This window comes from Lathyrus oleraceus, chromosome 5, assembly GCF_024323335.1.
Source record: "Lathyrus oleraceus cultivar Zhongwan6 chromosome 5, CAAS_Psat_ZW6_1.0, whole genome shotgun sequence".
Classification (NCBI taxonomy): Eukaryota; Viridiplantae; Streptophyta; class Magnoliopsida; order Fabales; family Fabaceae; genus Lathyrus; species Lathyrus oleraceus.
Genome location: NC_066583.1, coordinates 88,532,173 through 88,557,519, shown reverse-complemented (window position 1 = coordinate 88,557,519; position 25,347 = coordinate 88,532,173). Strand labels below are relative to the sequence as shown.

General features: G+C 37.5%; 3 protein-coding genes across 3 annotated transcripts; all 3 read right to left on the bottom strand.

Annotated features, from left to right (window-relative positions):
• Nucleotides 1-2,883: 2,883 nt before the first annotated feature.
• LOC127078899 (uncharacterized) lies at nucleotides 2,884-4,499 on the bottom strand. The gene is made up of 4 exons (XM_051019313.1): nucleotides 4,084-4,499; nucleotides 3,865-3,993; nucleotides 3,566-3,754; nucleotides 2,884-3,505 (listed from the first exon to the last, which is right to left on the bottom strand). Exons 1-4 carry the CDS (start codon nucleotides 4,497-4,499, stop codon nucleotides 2,884-2,886), a joined length of 1,356 nt encoding a protein of 451 aa, XP_050875270.1.
• Nucleotides 4,500-5,076: 577 nt separating this feature from the next.
• LOC127078898 (secreted RxLR effector protein 161-like) lies at nucleotides 5,077-5,739 on the bottom strand. The gene is made up of 2 exons (XM_051019312.1): nucleotides 5,354-5,739; nucleotides 5,077-5,221 (listed from the first exon to the last, which is right to left on the bottom strand). Exons 1-2 carry the CDS (start codon nucleotides 5,737-5,739, stop codon nucleotides 5,077-5,079), a joined length of 531 nt encoding a protein of 176 aa, XP_050875269.1.
• A 5,913-nt stretch (nucleotides 5,740-11,652) lies between these two features.
• LOC127078897 (uncharacterized) lies at nucleotides 11,653-12,585 on the bottom strand. The gene has a single exon (XM_051019311.1). It carries the CDS (start codon nucleotides 12,583-12,585, stop codon nucleotides 11,653-11,655), a length of 933 nt encoding a protein of 310 aa, XP_050875268.1.
• Nucleotides 12,586-25,347: the final 12,762 nt, after the last annotated feature.

Below are 25,347 nucleotides of genomic sequence, written 5' to 3'. Positions count from 1 at the left end.
GTCTCGCAACCAAATCTTGGGTTCGGGAGTCGATTATGCGAAGGGAAGGTATTAGCACCCCTACGCATCCGTAGTACCCTACGGGATCCACTTTTGTTGTTCTTGTCTAAAGGGTGTGAGTTTATCTAATGTACTATTTGCTAAAAGAGGGGTCAAAATAAAATGACTCGCACGGATGTCGCATCCACTGGATACGTATCTCATCTGGATATGAGAATTAGAGTCTTCGTCGTTCGGCTACCTATGGGTTAAAGAGGAGTGTGCTCACTAAGACATCGCGTCTTATGCCTACGTATCTCATCTGGAATGAGAGTCAGAGCAAGCCGTAGTTCGGCTACCTACGGGTTAAGGGTTGTGTTTTTTAGGTGAACGGCGTTACTACGCAATCTACCGGATGCTCGACCTTTGGAGACTTACTCGCCTGTAGTAGAAGGAGTTAACGTGTTCTTAGGAGAAGAAAAATCAATGAGTTTGTTTGTGTTTTAGGAATGCTCATGCAAAAAAGGAAGTCCTAGACGAAGGAACAGTGCTACCTTAATTGACATGCAAACGAGAGACTATACGAAGCCTAGAGATCCTATGGGGAGACGATCACACCATACAAAACAAACATGCATAAAGTAAAATGCCACCAAGGGGCTCAAACATACATGGGTAGGGCTTTAGTCAAGAGGGGTCATATCAAGCTCGACAAACAAGCCATGAAAAAGGTAATCAAATGAGCTCTTAACCACTGACACTGAACGTCTGGGTGAGCAGATCAAAAGGGTAATGAGGATAAGACCTCATAGCTCTTAACCCTGGACAGGGTGAGCTCATGACAAAAAAGTGGGGATTCTGAAAGGTGGAACTCTCTCCACTGACTGACCGGACAAAAGGTCTTTGGGCACAAAAGTAAATAAGCAAAAGAAAACATTGCCTCCTATCGAGGTCTTCCAGCTAAGAAAGCGATAAAATGCGGGAGAGATAAAGGGATCAAGAGGTCTACCACACGGATAAAAATCCGAAGTAATAACAGCTAAAGAAATAAGAAACCCAGAGATCTCTCGAGCTGACATCATCAAAGAAAGCAAGTCAATACAGGTAATCGGAATAAATCTCCAGATGATATCCCACAAATAAAGGGGAATACCAAGCAAGCTATCTCTTCAAGGTTCAGGTGATCCCTCACAAAAAAACTCAATAAACAGGTTAGAGAAACAAGATGGAGTGCAATTAAGAGTTGCACCAAATAGAGAATCACATGAATCATGCCATTATAGTTCACAAAAAGCTCACAAAAAGCAACCAAGGGTAGGAGGCCTAAACCTCTTGTCAAAAACATGCATCAAAAGGGTATCAAATTCACCCATAATACCTCATACATTCAGAGTATTCAAATTAAAAGCATAAAGTAATGGGAATAAGGCAAACCTGACTGGAGAGATCGAATGAAATTGAATTGCCCGGTTGGGTTTGCAAAGCAATCTGAGGGTTTATATGAGATGGAATTGGCTCTTTGCAGATGAGTTCCTTTCAGTCTCTGGAGGTTGCTCTGAACTCTGTTAGCTCTTCTACCACTATCTTTTTCCCCAGGGTTTTTTGGGAGATGGAAGTCTAGAATTTATAACCTGATTTTTGTGACGTTGTGGGCTCAAATGAGAGAGGTTCAAGTCCAAGATTTTTCTGTTATATATATATATATATATATATATATATATAATATATATATATATTATTTTATTTATTTATTTATTTTATTTTATTATTTTTATTATTATTATAATTTTTTTTTTTCGTTTTTTTTTCTTTTTCAAGGGGGCAAATTTTGAGGTATTACACTTCTTAGGTTTAGAAATGATCTATAAATAACATTTGAACGACATAGGATTTGGGCTTGATTCATAACAGATCCAAGGACTCTGCACAATCTTCTACATATTTGATTTCAATCAGATCGGATGTTTCTTAAAAAGTTATGACATCTTTACTTCGTAAACAAGTCAAGGCAAAACAATCTTTTTGCTTTTTAGAAAATATTATACTTAACTCACATATTTCGTGAACTAAATGTTCTGCGTATCTTCAGATATGTCATAAAAGGAAACAAATCTTTCCAGATACTAAAACATGTCACACTCTAATGTTGAACCAACATGTCAGAACATCTTGTTCAATATTGAACTAGAATACTTGTTTTTTCCAAAATGCAGCCAATCACTACATACCAGACCTAACAATCTCCCCCTTTGGAAAATTTTGGCTAAAACAATCTTTGCATAAACCAACAAGATTGAGGGGGTAAGGATACAAACAAAAAAACAAAATCCTTTTCCCCCCAAAACACCAGAGGCATGCGTAGCAGAAAATAACATTGCTTCACACTAGAGAAATAAATGCTCACACGAAGAACCTGCTTAAGAGAAAAAAAATTCTCTTTAGTCAGGATGTCAAGACATTTTTCCTGACATACTTGACACCATTAGCCAACTCGAAAACAAGTGTATCATCATAGAAAAAATGCTCCCCCTGAGTAGCAAAACCAGGGGCAAGAGCTACTCCCCCTCCATACGTGCTCCCCCTCAGTGGGCAAGAGATAGGACAAGGCTAATAAACAAACAAACAAACACAATCACATCACAATAACTACTCCCCCTTTTTAGCCAAAAAATTTACAAACACAACCAAACATGAGAGTTAGCAGAGAAATCAAACGATAGGTTACATACCAAAAGCATTATAAAGTGCATAAATATTCAGGGCATAACCCATAAAAAAATAGAAGTACAATCAACACACAGAAGAACCAGAGCCAGAGTGCTCCAGTCCTCATCACTATTGGTAGTGTTTTCATCATCACTTGCATAAGTACCTTCTTCATTTGCATCTTCTTCACCTTCTCTATCACCTTTCAAATCCCCCTTCTTCTTCAGACAAGGCCTTTATCAAAATTTCAAGCCTGCTCTTCCTCTCAGTACAAATTTTAATAGTTTCATCCAAGGTCTTCCAGGTATTTTTTAGATCAGCAAGGATGGTTGTTCTAGTAGTAGGCCTAGAAGATGTCTGGCCAGATGTCATAATAATGTCTGGAACATGTTTCCCAATGAACAACCTATAATGTAATGAGAGTGGAGGGTCTCTCTTGTAGATACTATCATAACTGATCAAAATACTTGGGTGTTGACTCAGAATAACACCACAAGTCAATGATGGAAAAGCTATTGACACCTTCACATCATAAGAGGTCATATGCTTCATAGTTTGATCAAATACACAGGATCCAAAATCAAAACTTAACTTGGTCCCGAGAATATAAATGAACTTACCCAATCCTGAAGCAATGTTGGAAGTGTGATTAGTTGGAACCCAATTAGCAGCTCTAGTTCTGTGAAGTATATCATACTTCACACTCAAAGCACTTGCTGATAGCTTCCCTTTCTTAGACCATTCCTTTACTTGTTTAACTGTAATCTCTTTGCAGATAACATTGTCAAAGACTTCCACTTCAGCTTGTTCTTCTTCATTTCTGCCTCAAAACCTATTTATGATTTCAGAAGAAAAATCCACACATCTTCCTCTAACATACACTTTTCTAAACTCCTTGCTCCTCTTGTTATCACATTCCTTAGAGATATTCACAATAAATTCTTTAACAAAAATTTCATAACACTTGCCAAAGCCAGTTACAGTTTTCATTAATCCAACCTTTTGAATCAGACTCATCACCTCTTTGCATTCAAAAACATCTTTGCCCAGTTCCCTTTTCAGTTCTAATCTTCTCAGATAAACAAATTTCCATTTTTTAACATTCTCTAGAGAGTGAAAGAAATGTTGTCAATTGGAACTTCAGGAATATTTGTTGGAATCTTCTTTCTAGAAGCTTACTTTCTGGTAGTAGAAACGATGTCCTGAACACTGTGTTCCACATCATGGTCAGATTCACTAGACTCAGATAGAACTTCCTTCCTCTTAAGATATTTCTTCATAGAAACAGGAGTAACAACCTTGCTCCATCTTTTTTTAGGGCCAACACTAGTTCTTATCCTTAGAGATTTGGAGGGAGTGTTGGAGGATTAAATAGCTTGACCTTTTATGTTCTTTAACCTTTTAGTTATTCCTGGATCCAGTCTTTGACCAATAGGCATATCATCAGAGTCCAAATCCTCTATATTCACTATGACACTGGATTGATCCTTTTTTGTAGAGTTTTCATCTTTGTCAGCCAGATCACCACTCATCCCTTCAGACTCCTCTTTGTCTTTTGATTTTTCAGGAGATAGAGTAGACACATTAACATCAGAATTATCTAGAGGGGTTTCAGTAATGTTATCAGGTTGGGCCAAAGATGTGGAGACATCCGGCACGACACCAATCTTGGGTTCAATATGCAAAACTTGAGAGATCAATAGACAAATATTCCTATCTACATTGTCTCTGTTCGTAATGATCATGCTAGATTTACTCAATGTAGTGACATACCTAGGTATATTATAGGTTTCAGAGGCTTCAACATCTTCCATAACATTTGGCATAACAAGACATTATTCAGAAGCACCAACATTATGTTCGACATTAATGGGATCAAGGTACATGCTAGTCATATAATGGGGTTTCTTTAGAGCAGTAGATGGTTCAATACTTTTTACATTTCTAGCAGTCATGGATAGAGAGGAAGAGGTACTTACTTTAGAGGGATTGCCTTTCCTCGAAGCAAATGTTATAGCCTTCCTTATAGGGGTTGCATGGCTAGGAACCATCGAGAGGGGAGCGACATCAGTGATGATATCATATAGATCTATCTCAGTACCTCCATTTTTAGGGTTCGATTTCTCCTTGGTGTGCTTGTTGGGAGTTGAGATAGAAGGTTGAGACATTTTGGAGATTTGAGGTATGGACTTCACACATAAGATAGAGAGATGAGAGTGGCAGAGAGTAAGGTAGAAAGAGAGAGAGAGTAAAGGAGGTAGCGTGAATATAGTAGTTAAGATGTCCCGTTGGAAAAATAAGGAAGGTTTGTAATGATATTCCTTGAGTTTTACGCACCATTAAATGAAGGGATGAGAAAATTTGATTTCTGTATCTCCATATTAGTAATTGTTATAATTCTTCAAGCATGCAAATGCCCAATTCACCCCTTAAGTTTTCAAACTGATTTGCACCTAAAGCTTTAGTGAAAATATATGCCAGTTGCTTCTTAGTGGTTACATGCTCAAGAGTAACAATTTTGTCTTCAACAAGATCCCTGATAAAATGAGGATGAATATCAATATGCTTAGTTCTGCTGTGCCGAATAGGATTCTTGGATATGTTGATAACACTTAGGTTGTCACAATATAATGTCATGACATCTTGTTAGACATTGTATTCCTCTAACATTTGTTTCATCCAAATTAATTGAGAACAATTGCTTCCTGTTTCAATAAATTCAGCCTCAGTCGTAGATAAAGACACACTATTTTGCTTCTTGCTAAACCAAGATATAAGATTATTTCCCAAGAAGAAACATCCTTCAGAAGTTCTCTTTTTATCATCAACACTGTCTTCCCAATCTACATCACAGTATCCTCTAAGCAAGGAATTTGCATTGTGAGAATACAATATTCCATAGTCACTAGTTCCATTGATGTACTTCAGGATCCTTTTCACTTGAGTAATATGACTAATTTTAGGTTCAGACAAATACCTTACACATACTCCTACAGAAAATGTAATGTCAGGTCTGCTAGCTGTAAGATACAACAAACTACCAATCATACTCATGTACAAACTTTAATCCACATTTACACCTTTTTCATCTTTAGTCAATTTCAAGTGGATTGGTGCATGTGTCCTTTTATGACTAGCATTTTCCATGCCAAACTTATGTATTATATTCTTAGCATACATGCTTTGAGAGATGAAGATAGTTTCATCCATTTGTTTAACTTGGAACCCAAGAAAGTAAGTCAATTCACCAACCATACTCATTTCAAATTTAGATTGCATCTGCCTGATAAAATGTTGGACCATTAGGTTTGACATTCCTCCAAACACAACGTCATCAACATATATTTGAGCTATCTTGAGTTTACCATGCTCTTCTTTAACAAACAATGTCTTGTCTATTCCTCCTTTCCTGTATCCATTATTGACAAGGAACTCAGTGAGCCTTTCATACCAGAACCTAGGTGCTTGCTTTAATCCATAGAGAGTGTTCCTTAGTTTGTAAACATGATCTGGAAAGTTAGGATCTATGAACCCCTTGGGTTGTTCAACATAGGCTTTTTTATTCAAGTAACCATTTAACAAGTCACTTTTCACATCCATTTGAAATAGCTTAAATTTAATCAAACAAGCCACTCCTAACACTAGTATTATTGACTTAAGGCGAGCAACAAGGGAAAAGGTCTCATTAAAGTCAACCCCTTCAATTTGAGTGTATCCTTGAGAAATAAGTCTAGCCTTGTTTCTTGTCATAATTCCTTTTTCATCAAATTTGTTCTTGTAGATCCATTTTGTCCCAATAACATTCACTCCTTTAGGCCTAGGAACTAAGTCCCATACTTCATTTCTTATAAATTGTCCTAGTTCTTCTTGTATAGCATTGATCCAAAATTTATCAGTCAAGGCTTCCTTCACATTTTTTGGTTCAAACTTTGAGACAAAGCAAGCATTTGATATCACATTTCCAGATATAGTGGTGACCCCTTCATTAAGATTTCCAATGATGAGTTTTGTTGGATGATCTTTTGGAATTCTAATAGAGGGACCTTTGTTGACTTGATGGTTGTCTGGTTCATTTCCTCCTGGTCACTGTCTGAATCAATAACTCCCTCATTTTCAGAAGTGTCAATCTGCTTAAATGATGTGCTAACCTCTTCATCAACACGAGTCCCTTTTTCTGTTATATTATCATCTACTACAACGTTGATGGATTCCATCATGACTTTGGTTATGGAATTAAAAACTATATAGGCTCTGTTGTTGGTAGAGTACCCCAAAAATATTCCTTCATCACTCTTGGGATCCATCTTTCTTCTTTGTTCAGAATCAGCCAAAATGTAGCATTTGCTTCCAAATACATGAAAGTATTTGACAGTAGGCTTCATTCCTTTCCATAGTTCATAAAGAGTAGTTGAAGTACCAGTTCTTAGAGTAACTCTGTGATGAATATAGCATGCAATATTCATAGCTTCATCCCAAAAATGGTAGGGTAGTTGCTTAGCATGAAGCATGACTCTAGCTGATTCTTGTAGAGTCCTATTTTTGCGTTCAACAACTCCATTTTACTGAGGGGTGATGGGAGAAGAGAACTCATGACCAAAACCTTAAGAGGAGCAAAACTCAACAAATTTTCCATTTTCAAATTCTTTTTCATGGTCGCTTCTAATCCCAATAATTCCACATTCCTTCTCTCTTTGAAGCCTTTAACATAAATCTTTGAAAACCTCAAAGACATCTGATTTTTCTTTGATGAAGTTTACCCAAGTGAATCTTCAAAAATTATCAACAACTACATATGCATACCTTTTCCCACCAAGGCTTTTGACCTGCATAGGCCCCATTAGGTCCATATAAAGATGTTCCAAAACTTTTGAAGTGGTCTAATGTTGTAGCTTAGGATGTGACATCTTGATTTGCTTCCCAATTTGACACTCACCACAGACTCTACCTTCTTCAATCTTGAGCTTAGGAATCCCTCTGATGGCTTCTTTTGATATAATCTTTTTCATGCCTTTCAGATGTAGATGTCCAAGTTTTTGGTGCCACAGGTTGACTTCGTCTTCTTTGCATATTATGCATGTGAGAGAGCAATTTATTTCTTGAGATATCCACAAGTAACAGTTGTCCTTAGACCTTACTCCTCTCATAAGAACTTCATTTTTCTCATCAGTCACCAAACACTCGAATTTTGTGAAATTAACTTTAAGAACCTTATCACATAGTTAACTGATACTAATCAAATTAACAGTCAAACCTTTTACCAACAAGACATTATCAAGACTTGGGAGTCCTGTATAGCCTAGTCTTTCGATTCCTTTAATTTCACCTTTAGCCCCATCTCCAAAAATGACATAACCGATTGAGTAGGACTTGATGTTTTCCAAGAACTTCTTGACATTTGTCATGTATCTAGAGCATCCATTGTAAAAATACCAGTCTTCTCAAGCTGAAGGTCTAAGACAGGTGTGAGCTATGAGACTAGTGTTGACAAGTTTGGGTATCCATTAGTTTCTAGTGTTAGTTACCATTTGATTAGCCTTGGACTGTGTTGGATACCTGAGATATCCCTACAGTTTGAAGCAGAAAGGCTTTAAATGACCATATTTTCCACAGTAATATCATCTCCAGCACAATAACTTGCCTCCAGTTTGAGTATTCTGATGTCCGGCACGATCTTGAGTCAGATGTTTAGACATTACATGCCCAGGATCTCTTTTAGGAAGAACAAAATTTGTCATAGAGCTTTCTCCTTGTTTGTTCGTAGATTGATAATTAAAGTCAATCCCCCTCAGATCTTCAGCCACTTTTCCAACTTATAAAACTTCATATAACATATTAGAGCCTTTGTTCAGCATTCTTACAACCTTTGTCATGTTATCAAGTTTGGAAGTCAATAGCATCACCTCATCTTGAATATTAGAGATGGTAGGTCGATATTTTTCTTTTTAATCCTACAACAGAGATATAATTTTCTTCTGTTTTTCTCCCAGTTGGCACACTTCTTCACTTCTGATGCATAGTTCTTTGTAGGAGGCAGGCAATTCCTCATGGGATACTTCTTCATCACATGAATCTTCATCAAATTCATATCTTCTAGTTAAAGCAGTTACATGTTTAGCACCTTCATCCCCAGGTTCACTTTCAGAGTTATCATCATCAAACCAAGAGACAGACAACCCCTTTTTTGTTTCTTGAGATATGTAGGACATTCTTCTCTAATGTGTCCAAATCATTCACTCCTATGAAACTAAATGCCTTTACCTTGATTGGATCTATCTTCAGTTCTTATTCTTCTCTAAAAATCACTATTATTCCTGATGTCAGATGGAATGTTCTTGACATTTGGTTTCGACTTCCTATCGATTCTCTTTACCACCTTGTTGAATTGTCTTCCAAGTAGTACAATAGCATTAGTCATTCCTCTATCAATATCCAAGTCACATTGGTCCTCTTCATCTTCAGTGTTGGATACAAAAGCTATGCTCTTGTTTTTCTTTTCAGATCTGTCAATAATACCCAATTCAAAAGTTTGGAGAGACCCAACAAGTTCATCTACTCTCATGGTGTTGATGTCTTGAGCTTCTTAAATGGTTATGACCTTCATATCAAATTTATTAGGTAAGGACCTGAGAATTTTTCTAACCAACTTTTCTTCTGACATTTTTTCTCCCAAGGCACTAGATGAATTTGCTATTTCAAGAATAGTCATGTGAAACTCATGAATATTATCATCATATTTCATCTTTAGATTCTCAAATATGGTGGTGAGGAGATGAAGTCTAGACATTTTCACTTTAGATGTGCTTTCATGACTAGTTATGAGGATCTCCCATGCATCTTTAGCTACATTACAAATGTTTATCAACCTGAATATGTTTTTGTCAACACCATTAAAGAGATATTTCAAAGCTTTAGAGTTTCCAAGAGCCAATTAATCTTATTCCTTAGACCAGTCCTCTTCAGGCTTCAGATTAACAGTGGCCTTCCCATCTTTGTCATTCACGACAGGATGTTCCCACCCGTTGATGGCAACTTTCCATGTCTTGCTATCCGTAGATTTTAGAAATTTTACCATCATTGCCTTCCAATAGTCATAGTTGGATCCATCTAAGATGGGGGGTCTGTTAATAAATCATCCTTCCTTATCCATGGTACCAGAAAGTATCTTCTCCGAATCTCACCCAGAAACAAAGCAGGATGCCTTCTCTGATACCAATTGAAATTTTGGTATGCAGACCCTGGATGTCGTACACGATGTTACGACACCATGGTCAACATATAGTCACACCATAAAAAATAGTAGTATTTAAATAAACGCACGAAAGAAAAGAACACATGCAATTATTAACCCAGTTCAGTGCAACGTCACCTACATCTGGGGGATACCAAGACAGGAAGGAAATCCACTAACACATAATTAGTTTGAAGTTCTAGACAACCTTAGGTTTTACAAACTTCTCACCTTGAAATTCTGGTATCAGATATGAGATTTCGAAGGTAATGTCACGACACTAATATCTGAACAAGAGATGAAATATGAACAGAATAAAAATCATTAAACAATTGAAAAACGACACATGCAATTATTAACCCAGTTCGGTGCAGACACACCTACGTCTGGAGGCTACCAAGCCAGGAAGGATATCCACTAAATAGAGTTAGTTCAAAGACTCTCAGCAAACAACTTCAAGTTACAGTCTTTTCTCCTAATCTCTACCCGTGTGATTTCTATCTAAGAACTCTTAAACAAGAGACCCTACTCAATCCCCCTCAATCACAACAGTGATACTCGGACAAATACCCAAAAGAAAGAAGACACACATCAATGACACACACTTGATCTTGCTTAAAAGCTTCAATCAAGTAAACAAATACACTCGTCCTTCAAAGCTTAGAGTGGACAAATTACAACTCAAAAACTCAGTCCAATTCACACATCAATACGATGGATGAATGGCTCACAATTCACAGACTCATACGAGACTAAAATCCTAGTTCTTACTCACTTCACGTTAGTATCTCATGTGTATAAAACAAGGTTTACAAAGTCTTTATATAGAAGCTTTCTGAATGGGCCTGGGCAGTATGAAACCCTAATTTTATTTATTGTATATTCCCTAAGAAATAGCAACTAAATTTTCCTTTTAGGGAGACGGTATATTCTGGCTTTAAATAGAATTACTCCTAGAATAACGCATGCAATCTCCACATAAGCACACAAAGACTTGCATGAAAAGCGCAACAACAAAATACATAACATTCCGACTGAGTGTTCTATATGCACATGTCCTAACATCGGGTCTGACATCATGAATAAATCCTGCACAGCCATTTTAAACAACCTGCAAAAATCTGATATCACATGTCAAGACTACAAGCGTGACATCTTGCAATAACACTAAGTTTTACCAAAATTGATGCCAATCCATAGAACCAACAAACTCTCCCTTTGGAAAATTTTGGCTAAAACAAACAATAGATCACACGTTCACAAGAAATCAATCAGAGCATCAGTTCAACAGCAGAAGTAAGCACACACATATAGTAAACACACAAGCGCTATAACAACTAGTAAACACACAAGCGCTTGTACTCTCCCTCAAGTCCATGCAACATTCTAGAAAACAACAGCTCCCCCAACAACCACACTGCTTCACACAAACAGACCAAAGAGAATTCTCCCCATATTCTCCCCCTGTGCCAAACAAAATAGAGAAACAAAAATAGCTAAGCAAAGATACTCAGCTACATCTACAATTACTTCTCCCCCTTTTTAGCCAAAAGAGACCAAAGAGACAAAATAAATGTCTATTTAGCCATTAACCAGAATGCCAGTAGTTAAAGAGTTACAAACCAAGAACATACACAGTTGTAAGAAAGCTGAGAAACAAAAAAACAAGGAAATCCACCAAAACAACAACAAACAGCCAAGAAAATCATCAAAAACACGTGGGATCAACGCCAACAGAGCTACTCAGTAGAGCTTGAGTTTGCAGCTTCTTCATCGGCACCAGAAGCAAAATTGCCACTTGCATCATCATTGTTAGCATACCTCTCACTAGAGGTGTGGGCTTCAGCTTCTTCTTCATGCCTGACATTAGCATGTTCAACATTCTCACTCTTAGCCTGCTCCAAGCTTGCAATCAAGGCTTCCAAGGATTGTTTTCTAGCTGTGGCTACCCTTATCCCTTCACTTAGCTCTTTACATGTCTCCTTAAGCTCAACAATTGCTCCAACTTTTGAGGCTGGCCTTTTCATGGCAGATGTCATGACAATATTCTCGACATGACTTCCTTCAAAGAGTTTGTAGTGCACAAACAGAGCTGGTTTTCTTCTACTAGGTAAGTCATTTGAGCACAGAATACCAGGATGTTGATTCAAGATAATTCCACAGATCATAGAGGGAAAAGCAATTGGCAGCTTAACTGCATTAGTAGTTGCATGCTTGATGATTTGATCAAACATAAATCTACCGTAGTCAAATTTCACTTTTGTTCCAACAACAAAAATAAACCTCCTAAGAGTGTTAGCAATGTTGGAGATATGGTTGGTAGGGACCCAGTTGGCAGCTCCTATTTTATGCAGGATATCATACTTGACAGTCAACTTCCCAGTAGGAAGATGCTTTTTAACATGCCAAACTTTCACCTGCCTAGCTGTAATCTCCCTATAGACCTGATTGTCTGTAACTTCTAATTCACATGCACCCTCATTTTTTTTTCCTAGAAAATTATTAATAACAGTAGGAGAGAATGTTATACACTTATCCCTCACAAACACCTTGCATAACTCCTTGTTGTTCTTATCAGAAATATCCTCAGGAATGTTGATAATAAATTCGTTATAGCATTGAGAGAACCCAACAACAGTCTTCAACAACCCAACAACTTTTATCAGGTCCATGACCTCCTTGACATCAACAACATCTTTTCCCAACTCCCTTTCCACAGCTACCCTTCTCTGAATCACAAATTTCCACTTAGCAGCTTCATCCTCAAGACGGAGGAGATGTTATCCAAATGAACAGCAGGGAATTTAACAGGAGACTTCCTAACAGTAGTTTTCTTTGTAGGCAAGATGTCAGGGACATCTTCCTCAACAGCCTCTTCAGGCTCAGAATCATATCTGACCTTCCTCTTCTTTACTTCAACCTTGCTCCATGGTTTGGAGGGGCCAATACCAGCAGTCTTCTTGGCTTTTCTAGCTGACATAAGTTCAGCCATAAATTTTCCTTTGCTAGTCTTCATGCGTTTAGCCACACTTGGCTTCATGTGATGAATCAAGCTTTCCTCTTGATCATCAGAGCTACCATCCTCTAAATCAATCACAACATTTGCATCATCATGCTTTTTAGAGTGGGAAGCATTATTAGTGTGAGAAGCCACAAATTTCCCTTTTTCAGACATGGTCTGCCCTAGAGAGCGCAACCCTTCAGCAGCCAATTCCTTTTCAGAACCGGAGGAATCGTCATCCTCACTACTATGTTGTTCAACCTCAGGAGAGGGGTACATTTGAGAAAGGGGAGTAGAAACTCCCTTCACAGAGTGGCCTTCGTTAAGAATTCTAGTGACTAGGTCTCTTATAACACGATCAATATAGTGTGTTCCTTCCTTAGAGTTAGTGGTAGGAGTAGAACCAGAAGGAATACTAGAGGGATTACCTTGATTAGAACATGCAGAAGCGGATGCATCAATGAAGATGGGTTGGTTCAAATCAATGTCCGCGCCGGGAATAACAGAGAGAGGAGCAAAATCCAAAATCTCATCATTAGGGACGCCCATGGGAGGAGCAAGAACCCTGGGAGTAGACTTAGTATTTTTATAAGCAGACGTATCTTGATGTTGTGACATTTTGGAGTTTTTTTGGAAAAAGCACGGTTGCCCTAGCAGAGGTTTGTGGAGAAGGAGAAGGAAGATGGAAGAGTTGGAGTAGGTAATGAGGTTATGGGGGTAGCATGTGAAAATGGAATAGATGGTATTTCCAAAACAAAGTGATGATTTACCATAAAGAGGACACTTTATTTTAAGACAATAGGCAATAATTTGATTACTTTTTGCACTCCAGATTAATTGCTACAAATTTTCATAAATGCAAATCCCTAATTTCCCTCTCAGGAATTCAAATTGATTTGTATCCAAGGCCTTTGTAAAAATATCAGCTAACTGCATCTCAGTAGCAACATGCTCTAAGACTACAGTCTTATCCTCCATAAGTTCTCTAATAAAATGGTGACGAATATCAATATGTTTGGTCTTATTGTGCTGAATAGGGTTCTTTGAGATGTTTATAGCACTCAGGTTATCACGGTACAATGTCATGACATCTTGTGTGACATTGTATTCAGTCAGCATTTGTTTCATCCACACCAGTTGAGAACAACTACTTCCAGCTGCTATGTATTCAGCTTCAGCAGTAGACAATGAAACACAATTTTGCTTCTTACTAAACCAAGATATTAAATTGTTCCCCAAGAAGAAACATCCTCCTGATGTGCTTTTCCTATCATTAGCACTTCTAGCCCAATCAACATCACAATATCCAGACAGCACAGATTCAGATCCATGAGTGTATAGCATCCCATAGTCACAAGTGGCATTGACATATTTCAGGATTCTTTTCACTTGGTTTATATGGCTCACTTTTGGTTCAACTTGATATCTAGCACATACACCTACAGCAAAAGCAATGTCAGGTCTGCTTGCTGTAAGATATATCAGACTCTCTATCATGCTTCTATAGAGACTTTGATCCACACTGACACCATTTTCATCTTTAGACAACTTCAGATGAGTAGGAGCAGGTGTCCTCTTGTGGCTAGCATTCTCCATGCCAAAGTTCTTAACAATATTCATGGCATATTTACTTTGAGATAGAAAGATAGAATCTTCCATCTGCTTGACTTGCAGGCCAAGAAAGTAGGTTAGTTCTCCAACAAGGCTCATTTCAAATTCAGACTGCATTTGCTCAACAAAATGTTGAACTATCTTACTTGACATCCCACCAAACACAATATCATCCACATAGATCTGAGCAATCATAAGCTTTACTCCTTCATCTTTGACAAATAAAGTCTTATCAATGCCTCCCTTTCTGTATCCATTGTTAATGAGAAACACTGTGAGTCTCTCATACCAAGCTCTAGGAGCTTGTTTCAACCCATAAAGAGCTTTCCTCAACCTATACACATGCTTTGGATGATTTGGGTATGTGAATCCCTTTGGTTGTTCAACATATACTTCCTCACTCAAGTAGCCATTTAAGAAGGCATTTTTCACATCCATTTGGAACAGTTTAAACTTCAGAATACATGACACTCCTAGAAATAATCTAATGGACTCCAGGTGAGCTACAGGAGCATATGTTTCATCAAAGTCAATTCCTTCAACTTGAGTGCATCATTGTGCTACTAATCTTTCTTTATTTCTAGTAACCACACATTTTTTCATCAGATTTATTCTTGTATACCCACTTTGTTCCAATAACATTTATTCCTTCAGGTCTTGGAACCAATTCCCATACTTGATTTCTCTTGAATTGGCCTAACTCTTCCTGTATGGCATTGATCTAGAATTCATCAATTAAGGCTTCTTTAACATTCTTAGGCTCAATCTTTAACACAAAACAGGCATGTGAGATCACTTCCCTTGATATAGTGGTGACCCCTTTATTTAGATCTCCTTTAATGAGATCTTTAGGATGATCCTTCTGAACTCTGATAGAGGGTTCCTTATTTACTTGATCAGCTTCAGGTTCAGCTTGAGTGGACTCACTTTTACTACTTTTATCAGAAGGTTCAGCTGGGGCATCATTCAGAAATGTTCCAACATCATCTGTGACATCAGTCTCTTGATCATCAATAACAACATTGATAGATTCCATCATAACTTTTGCTCTGGAGTTAAAGACTCTAAATGCTCTGCTGTTGGTTGAGTAGCCCAGAAGTATTCCTTCATCACTCTTGGGGTCCATTTTCCTTCTTTGTTCATGATCAGCCGGGATATAACATTTACTACCAAACGCATGGAAGTATTTGACAGTAGGTCTTCTTCCGTTCCAGACTTCATATAAAGTGGTTGAGGTCCCTTTTCTCAGGGTAACTCTGTTGTGAACATAACAAGCAGTGTTCATAGCTTCAGCCCAAAAGTGGTAAGACAACTTTTTAGCATGAATCATAGCTCTAGCAGATTCTTGGAGAGTGTTATTTTTCCTTTCCACCACACCATTTTGCTGAGGGGTAATGGGAGAAGAGAACTCATGTCCAATCCCTTCAGGTGAGCAGAAATCAACAAATTTATTATTTTCAAATTCTTTCCCATGATCACTTCTGATTCTGATAACATGACTCTCTCTTTCTCTTTGAAGTCTTTGGCACAGGTCTTTGAACACATCAAACACATCAGATTTTTCTCTTATAAAATTCACCAAGGTATATCTGGAGAAGTCATCCACCACAACATAAGCATACCTTTTTCCACCAAGACTTTCCACCTGCATAGGTCCCATTAAGTCCATGTGGAGAAGTTCCATCACTTTAGATGTGGTGTCATGTTTGATCTTCTGATGTGACATCTTTGTCTGCTTTCCAATCTGACATTCACCATATACTCTTCCTTCTTCAATTTTTAATTTTGGGATTCCTCTGACAACTTCAACATATATGATCCTCTTCATCCCTTTAAAATGCAGATGACCCAGTTTTTGATGCCATAGTTTCACTTCTTCTTATTTAGCTAGAGCACATATTGATGAATAGCTAGTTCCTTGAGGAATCCACATGTAGCAGTTGTACTTAGATCTGACTCCTCTCATGATCACTTCATTTTTTTTATTAGTAACCAAGCATTCAGTTGTTGTAAAGTTCACATTAGGACCTTGATCACATAGTTGACTGATGCTGATCAGGTTTGCAATCAATCCTTTAACAAGAAACACATTATCAAGGTTAGGAACTCCAGAGCAGTTTAGCTTTCCAATCCCCTTGATTTCACCCTTTTCTCCATCACCAAAAGTTACATAGCTGGTGACATGAGATTGAAGGTCAATCAGCAGATTTTTGCTTCCAGTCATGTGTCTGGAGCACCCACTTTCAAAGTACCAATCTTCTTTAGTTGAGAATCTGAAGGAAGTGTGAGCTATCAAGACAGTAGCACCAACCCTAGGAACCCACTGTTTTCTGTGTTGTTTCAGTCTAGGTTGATGAGTAGGGATGGGATAACCATACAACCTAAAACATAATGGTTTTATGTGACCAAATTTCTGAACAGTGATGGCATCTCCATCTTTGGTATTTTCCTTCTGAGTGCTTATGTTGTCTTCCCTTGTGATATTGACGCATCTGATGTGACATCTTTGGTTTGCTATCAGAGGGACTATAATCAGGAGAAGATTCATTGAACCCAAGGCAAGTCATGTCTCATGTCATCTTTCCAGCCTGGAGGATTTTGTCTAAGGTGTCAGATCCACTGTTTAGCATTCTGACAGACTTAGTCATCGCAACTAGTTTGGAATTTAGAAACGCGACTTCACTCTTCAAATTAGAAATGGTTTCTAAGTGTTCTATCTTCTCAGCCTCTAGTTGGGTTATTAGTTTCTTCTGCTTCTCCACTTGTTGACACACTTCTACACTTCTGAAACACAACTTCCTGTAAGAGGTAGCTAATTCATCAAAGGTTAATTCATCATCACTGGAATCTTCATCAGGATCACATCTCCCAGTCAAGGTAATCACAAGATTGGCAGATTCTCCTTCTGTTTCACTCTCAGAGTCATCATCAAACCAAGTAGCAACAAGACTCTTCTTCTGTTTCTTGAGATAGGTCCCACATTCAGCTCTAATGTGACCATACCCTTCACATTCATGGCACTGAATTCCTTTGCTCTGTTTGAATTTTTCTTCAGATCTTGTCCTTCTTCCAGCATCATTGGACCTACTGATGTCAAATGAGTTGTTCTTGACATTAGACTTTGACTTTACATCCATTACCTTCAGGATTTTGTTGAATTATCTTCCAAGTAGCACTAAGTCATTCGATACACCTTCATCAGTATCCTGACTACTTTCTTCCTTTTTATCTTCACTGTTGGACATAAAGGCTATGCTTTTGACTTTCTTTTTAGATCCATCACTCATTCCCAATTCGAATGTTTAGAGGGATCCAATTAGCTCATCCACTCTCATCTTGCAGATATCTTGAGATTCTTCTATGGTTGTCACTTTCATGGCAAATTGTTTGGGAAGTGACTTGAGAATTGTCCTCACAAGCTTCTCATCTAACATCTTCTTCCCCAGGGCACCTGAAGAATTAACAATCTCAAGAATATTCATATGGAAATCATGAATACTCTCATCTTCTTTCATCCTCAAGTTTTCAAACTTGGTAGTAAGCAAATGTAATCTAGACATCTTCACTCTAGAGGTACCTTCATGAGTGGTTTTGAGAATATCCCAAGCATCTTTAGCCACCTCACAATTGTTCACCAGTCGAAATATGTTCTTATCAATCCCATTGAATATAGAATTCAACGCTTTAGAGTTTCCAAGAGATAGTTCATCCTTCTCCTTGGTCCATTCTTCCTCAGGCTTCTTATCAGTTGTAACTTTTCCATCCTCAGTAGTGAAAGGTTGTTCCCAGCCCGTTAGAACAGCTTTCGAAGCCTTATTGTCCAAAGATTTCAAGAAGGCTACCATCTGAGGTTTCCAGTAATCATAGTTGGAATTATCCAGGATTGGTGGTCTGTTTATAGATCCTCTATCTCTGTCCATAGTACCAGAAAGTAACGTCCCAAGCTCTCACCCAGAACCAGAGCAGGATGCCTGCTCTGATACCAATTGAAATTCTGGTATCAGATATGAGATGTCGAATGTAATGTCACGACACTAATATCTGAACAACAGATGAAATATGAACAGAATAAAAATCATTAAACAATTGAAAAACGACACGTGCAATTGTTAACCCAGTTCGGTGCAGACACATCTACGTCTGGAGGCTACCAAGCCAGGAAGGAAATCCACTAAACAAAGTTAGTTCAAAGACTCTCAGCAAACAACTTCAAGTTAAAGTCTTTTCTCCTAATCTCTACCCGTGTGATTTCTATCTAATAACTCTTAGATAAGAGACCTTACTCACTCCCCCTCAATCACAGTAGTGATACTCGAACACATACCCAAAATAAAGAAGACACACTTCAAGGACACATACTTGATCTTGCTTAAAAGCTTCAATCAAATAAACAAATACACTCGTACTTCAAAGCTTAGAGTGGAAAATTACAACTCAAAAACTCAGTCCAATTCACACATCAACACGATGGATGAATGGCTCACAATTCACAAACTCACACGAGAATAAAATCCTAATTCTTACTCACTTCACATTAGTATCTCATGTGTATAAAACAGGGTTTACAAAGTCTTTATATAGAAGCTTTCTGAATGGGCCTGGGCAGCATGAAACCCTAATTCTATTTATTGTATACTCCCTAAGAAATAGAAACTAATCATTCCTTTTAGGGAGATAGGATATTCTGGATTTAAATAGAATTACTCCTAGAATAACGCATGCAATCTCCACATAAGCACACAAAGACTTGCATGAAAAGCGCAACAACAAAATACATAACATTCAGGCTGAGTGTTCTATATGCACATGTCGTAACATCTGGTCTGACATCATGAATAAATCCTGCACAGCCATTTTAAACAACCTACAAAAATATGATATCACATGTCAAGACTACAAGCGTGACATCTTGCAATAGCACTAAGTTTTACCAAAATTGATGCCAATCCATAGAACCAACACACCTAATCTCTACCCGTGGAAATTTCTATCTAAGACTCTCCTAGATATGAGACACCTCTCACTTCCCTTCAATCATAAAACAGAGACAACAACTTATAACAAAAAACACAATCCACTCTTGCTTAAAAGCTTCTAAGGGATTAACAATTACAACTCAATAAACCAGGTCCAATTCAAGTATCGAGGAGATACTCGAATGGCTCGCACAATTCAAATATGCTAAACCCTAACACATATAATATTCAATGTTTCTTCGATGCCTTCTTAGGTTTAGAAACAATCTATAAATAACATTTGAATGACATGGGCTTCAGGCTTGATTCACAGTAGATTCAAGGACTCTGCACAATCTTCTGCAGATTTAATTTTAATCATATGAGATGTTTTCTAAAAAGTTCCTACATCTTTACTTTGTAAACAAGTCAAGGAAAAATAGTCTTTTTTGATTTTTTAGAAAATTCTCTACTTAACTCACATATTTCAGGAACTAAATCTTCAGCATATCTTCAAATATGTCATAAAAGGAAACAAATCTTTCAATATACTAAAATAGGTCACACTCCAATGTTGAACCAACATGTCACGACATATTGTTCAACATTTGACTAGAATACGTGTTTTTCCAAAATGGAGCCAATCACTACATACCAGACCTAACAATATCTGTTTGATCAGAAGGAATTTAATGTGAGGCAAATAAGGTGGCTCAAATTTTTGAAGGACTACGATTTTAGGTTGAGTTACCATTATAGTAAAGCTAATATGGTAGTAGATGCATTGAGAAGGAAGTCCTTGCATATGTTGGTGCTAATGGTTATAGAAATGGATTTGATTGAGTAGTTCATAGATCTTAGTTTTGGTGTTTGAAATGATGCCACAAAGTGTGAAGTTGGGTATGCTGAAGCTGACTAGTAACGTTCTAGAGGAAATCAAGGAAGGTCAGAAGTTGGGTTTGAGATTTATTAATCGATTGGTACTGATTAATCAAGGTAAAGTAGTGGACATCAAGGTAGATGAGATGGTAATTATGAAGTTTCGAGACAAAGTGTGTGTGCTAGATGTACCCGAACTTAGAAAGAGGGTTTTGGAAGAATGTCACATGAGTAGTTTGAGTATTCATCCTAGAGCCATGAAGATGTATCAGGACCTTAAGAAAATTATTTTATGGCAAGATATGAGGAAAGATGTTGTAGAGTTTGTGTATGCTTGTTTGACTTGTCAGAAGTCGAAGACCAAGCATCAGAAGTTGTCCGGATTGGTGCAACCTTTGAGTATTTCTGAGTGGAAGTGAGGTAGTATCTCTATGGATTTTGTAGTGGGTTTGCCAAAAACCGCTAAAGGAAGTGATTCAATTTGGGTTGTTGTAGATAGACTGACTAAGTCAACTCATTTTTCTCTGATAGAGATCAATTACCCATTGTAGAAGCTAGCAAAGATCTACATCAGTGAGATTGTGAAGCTACCTGGAATTCCTTTGAGCATTTTTTCAAATAGAGATCTGGTGTTCATGTCAAGATTTTGGAAAATCTTGCAAGAAGCCTTGGGAACCAAGTAGAGGTTGGGTTCTACTTGCCATCCGCAGATGGACGGTCAGATAGAAAGGACTATTCAATCTTTGGAAGATTTGTTAAAAGCTTATATTTTATAACAACGAGGTAATTGGGGCAATTATTTGCCACTAGTTGAGTTTACTTATAACAACAGTTACCATTCTAGTATCAGAATGACCCATTTTGAATCATTATATGGTAGAAGATGTAGAACACCCTTGTGCTGGTATGATTCATGTGAAAGTGTTGTGCTTGGACCAGAGATTGGTCAACAAACTACTGAGAAGGTTAAGATGATTCAGGAAAAGATGATGACATCGCATAGTAGAAAAAAGAGTGGTCATGATAAGAAAATGAAAGATCTTGAATTTTAGGAAGCTGATCATGTGTTCCTGAGAGTCACTTCGGTGACTAGTGTTGGCTGAGCGTTGAAGTCTAAAAAGCTTACACCTCGTTTTATTGGTCCTTATCAGATCCTTAAGAGAGTTGGTGAAGTAGCCTATCGAGTTGCCTTACTTCCATCTCTTTTAAACTTTCATATTATCTTTCATGTTTCTCATATTCAAAAGTATATTCCTGATTCGTTCCATGTGATCCAATTGGATAATGTGCAAGTAAGAGATAACTTGATTGTGGAGGCATCACCCTTGTGGATTGAGGATTGAGAAGTGAAGCACTTGAGAGGTAGGGAGATCTCCTTAGTTAAGGTGGTGTGGGGAGGACCTGATAAAGGAAGCATGATGTGAGAGCTGTAGAGCCAGACAAGGGACTCTTATCTAGGGTTGTTTCCTCCAGGTAATTTTTTAGGGTGAAAATGATGTAAGTGGTGGAGAGTTGTAACATCCCGGTTTTGATTTTAAAATTTATTTGAGTTTTAGAGTGATTTAATTTAATTAAATTAGTATTATTGAGGTTGTTGGGTTTTAATAGAAAATATCTATATTTTTATTTATTGGAAATAATAGAGAAAATGAGAAACTGTGCTTTGGGTAGAAAATAGAAACTAACTAAAGTAAAGGTGGTGAATAGAACTATTAAGAGTTGAGTGGATTATTAGAATTAATAAAAATAAAAATAGGGTTTTTTATTTAATTAGAGAAGGTAAATAGAATGAAAGAGTTGTTTGATGAAAATAAGTTGTCAACAGAGTAAGAGAAAAACTCTAGTAGAACAAGAGTAGAAGAAGAGACTCCATAGTCGTAGATTCAAAGCTTTTCCGGGAATTCAAGGTAAAGGGAGGGGGAGGATTGTTCATGATATGGGTTTCTAAGCATGAAGGATAGAGAGAAGTCATTATCCTCTTTTCTCTTCCTCCATCGATGAAGTTGTAGAATCTTTAGATGGTTTGTGTAAAACCTCTCTAGATTGGTGTAATATGTTGTTGTTTTCGTGCTCTATTGATTAATGATTTTTGTATGAACCGGTATGTGGAATTATGAGTTTGGATGTTCGTGTGTATATTCTTTGAATAGATGAACATAATGATGATTTTATGGTTAATTGATGATGTAAATGATTAATATGTGCGTTACTGATGTGCTAAATGTTATATGATTTAGGTATGATAATTTGTTGCGCGAATGGGGTTCTCTGGAATTGAAATTGGACGATTGGAGGTGAAACCACGGAGAAAATGCTATCTTTTGCATTCTGCACAGCAGTGACAAGCGTCACTTTCGTTATGGGCCAACCGTCACTGCGTTGGGGAAAACGTCCCTTGGGGATGCGCTGACAGACGTCAGCGATGAAACAAACAACACATCAGAGACTCAAAGATGGGCTCCCTTTCCTAGGCATCAACGTGATGAAGAGAAATTTATGAGGGACGATGGAGAGTGGGCATGACGGATGACATGCCTCAAGGCCTGACCACCAACCTTTATTTTGACCGATTCTGGGTCGTTGACTCGATTTTTCAATTAGTTTCTATTTTTGATGGTTCTTTGATATTATTTGATGATGTATGATAATTATTGATAAGAAATTATATATTTTTAATTATTGTGTTAAGTTTATGATGAATTCGTTATAAAGAGGAAAAGTGTGGAGTTTATGCTGAGATGTTAGGTTCGAGAGAAACCAGTGACGAGTATTAAAGTTGGAGGTTGAGACGAGTATTGTGTATATTTGCGTAGCATATATAAATTCTAAATAGGTAGAACTTATGTCCAGTGATGAGCTAGGACTTCGGTCTAGTGACGAGTTAGGACTTCGGTCCAATTATGAGTTGGATGATCCAGTAACACACCTTTGAATATCCAATTTTTGGTACCATGTGCATTGGAGTATAGGAGATAAATATATTGCATACATAGTTGCATTTTTGAATGATTATTGTTGTGGATGGATTGTATGATTGATTATTTATGCTAATTGTATTGTCCTTGCTGTTTTATGCACCGTTAACATATGTGAATTCATTCTCACCCCTATTTGTTCCTGTGTTCTTCTTTACACCCGTGGTGCATATACTCAGGTGGAGACTGAGGAGCTTTAGTCGTTGCTTGTATTGGAGAATGGCATAGTTGGCCTTCTTCGTTGTTTATCCTTTTGTGTTGTTTAGTTTTCCGTGTGTTGCTCTGATAGTATAACACTGGGTTGAGAATACCTTATTCTTTTTTTCTGCGTGTTGTTGGATTAACTATTTTATGTTGAAATGAAGTCGATTTCTATTTATGATACACTTGAAGTTGTGTTAAAGTTTATTTTCCGTTTCTATTGTGATTTGAGAATGTTATGCTGAGAAATATAACACCCATTCGTTTTTCATAAGTATACATTATTTATAAATTATATGTTTGGGTTTAGGGTATTACATGATCAACATGATAGTAATTTAGACGGTCATCTAAATGTTGCACATGATCACTTGATCTCTAATTCCATCATAACTCTGGAGATTTGAAGGCTTTTCCACAAACTTCGGGATCCGACTATCCAAAATACAAGTAGAGTGGGGATTCTTCTTTCCCTATTTGATAAGAGGGGATTCCTTTTTAGGGAGACATATCCCAGGTAGAGTGTGATTACCTCGTCCTCCTTCCGGACGGGGACGAGGAGTTTGAGCCTCTATCTTCTTTGATGACTTGGAGATTTCAGACCGTTTCCCAATGAAATCCTACTGGTTTGAGGAGGGTGGGTTGATTCTGTAAGAACAAAGTTGGTTCTACAATGTATCTCTAAGATTTTGATGATAACAAAGGATGAAACCAAAAATGGCACTCTAACGAGAATTTTCTTAGTGTGCAGGACTCTGAACATTTACGCAGGATTCTAACCATACATCAGATTCAAACTTATGTCAGATACAAAGTATTAGATGATCAAACGCCACTCAGAAAAGAATACTCCAGAAGGTTCTGATTCTGATCAAAGCAGATACCAACGCAACAGTAAAGAAGTCAGAAGCTCTGAAAAAAGACTACTGGATTCAGACTCCGATACTTAAGAAGTCTAGAGCACTGAGAAGCTCTGATGAAGTCAGACTTAATCATCCTCTGAAGACAAACTCTGGTATATCAAGACTCTGATGCAGATTCACAAGTCCAGAATGCATAAATGAAAAGAATCTCATTATGGAAAGGAAGTATTTAAAGAAAGGAATAATTTGGCAGACAAAATGGTTTTAGAAAGAAACAATAGAAGTAATTATATTAATTATTCTTTAATGACCAAGATCCTGTCATCACTCCAACGGTCCTTCACAACGACTATATAAAGGACGGATTACTTCTCTAGAGATACACATCTGAGACACACAGAAATATCATTCATTCATTCTCTCTCTCTCTCTCTCTCTCTCTCTCTCTCTCTTTCACGAGCTGCTGCTCTTACGTTAAAAGCTTTTTCTCTCATATTTTCTGTAATACCTGCTTGTTGTTAGAAGCACTTTACATTACAATTTACTTTTGCTTAAACTATTTCCTCAAGTGACTCTGCGCAGTTTGAATACTTGAGAGGGCTAAGAGATTATTCTCATAGACGATTGGTTGTGTAATCTTTCAAGATTAGTGGATTATGTCCTTTTTGAAGGCGAAATCACCTTGGCCGGGTGGACTGGAGTGGATTTGATTTTCAAGCGAACCAGTATAAAATTTTGAGTGTTTTGATTTATGAAAAAGTTAATTATTTTCAAAAATAATTCAAACCCCCCTTTCTTGTTTTTCTCAACCTTCAGTTGGTATCAGAGCTTCGGCTCTGTTATTGATTTTATAACCAAACACTTAACAGTGTAGAGAGATCCAGCGTGAGAAAAACTATGGCCAACACCAATGAAAGAGATAGTTACAACGCTAAACCTCCAATCTTTG

Bases quoted from the DNA above. Each gene is read 5' to 3' on its own strand.
- LOC127078899 (XM_051019313.1), bottom strand. From the start codon at position 4,499: ATGGAAGATGTTGAAGCCTCTGAAACCTATAATATACCTAGGTATGTC. The intron at 3,755-3,864 runs GTAAGCTTCTAG...TTATCTGAGAAG, and splicing joins ATCGTTTCTACTACCAGAAA to ATTAGAACTGAAAAGGGAAC. The intron at 3,506-3,565 runs GTATGTTAGAGG...GTTTTGAGGCAG, and splicing joins AGCAAGGAGTTTAGAAAAGT to AAATGAAGAAGAACAAGCTG.
- LOC127078898 (XM_051019312.1), bottom strand. From the start codon at position 5,739: ATGAGTATGATTGGTAGTTTGTTGTATCTTACAGCTAGCAGACCTGAC. The intron at 5,222-5,353 runs GTTAGAGGAATA...TCATTTTATCAG, and splicing joins TTAATTTGGATGAAACAAAT to GGATCTTGTTGAAGACAAAA.
- LOC127078897 (XM_051019311.1), bottom strand. From the start codon at position 12,585: ATGGACCTGATAAAAGTTGTTGGGTTGTTGAAGACTGTTGTTGGGTTC.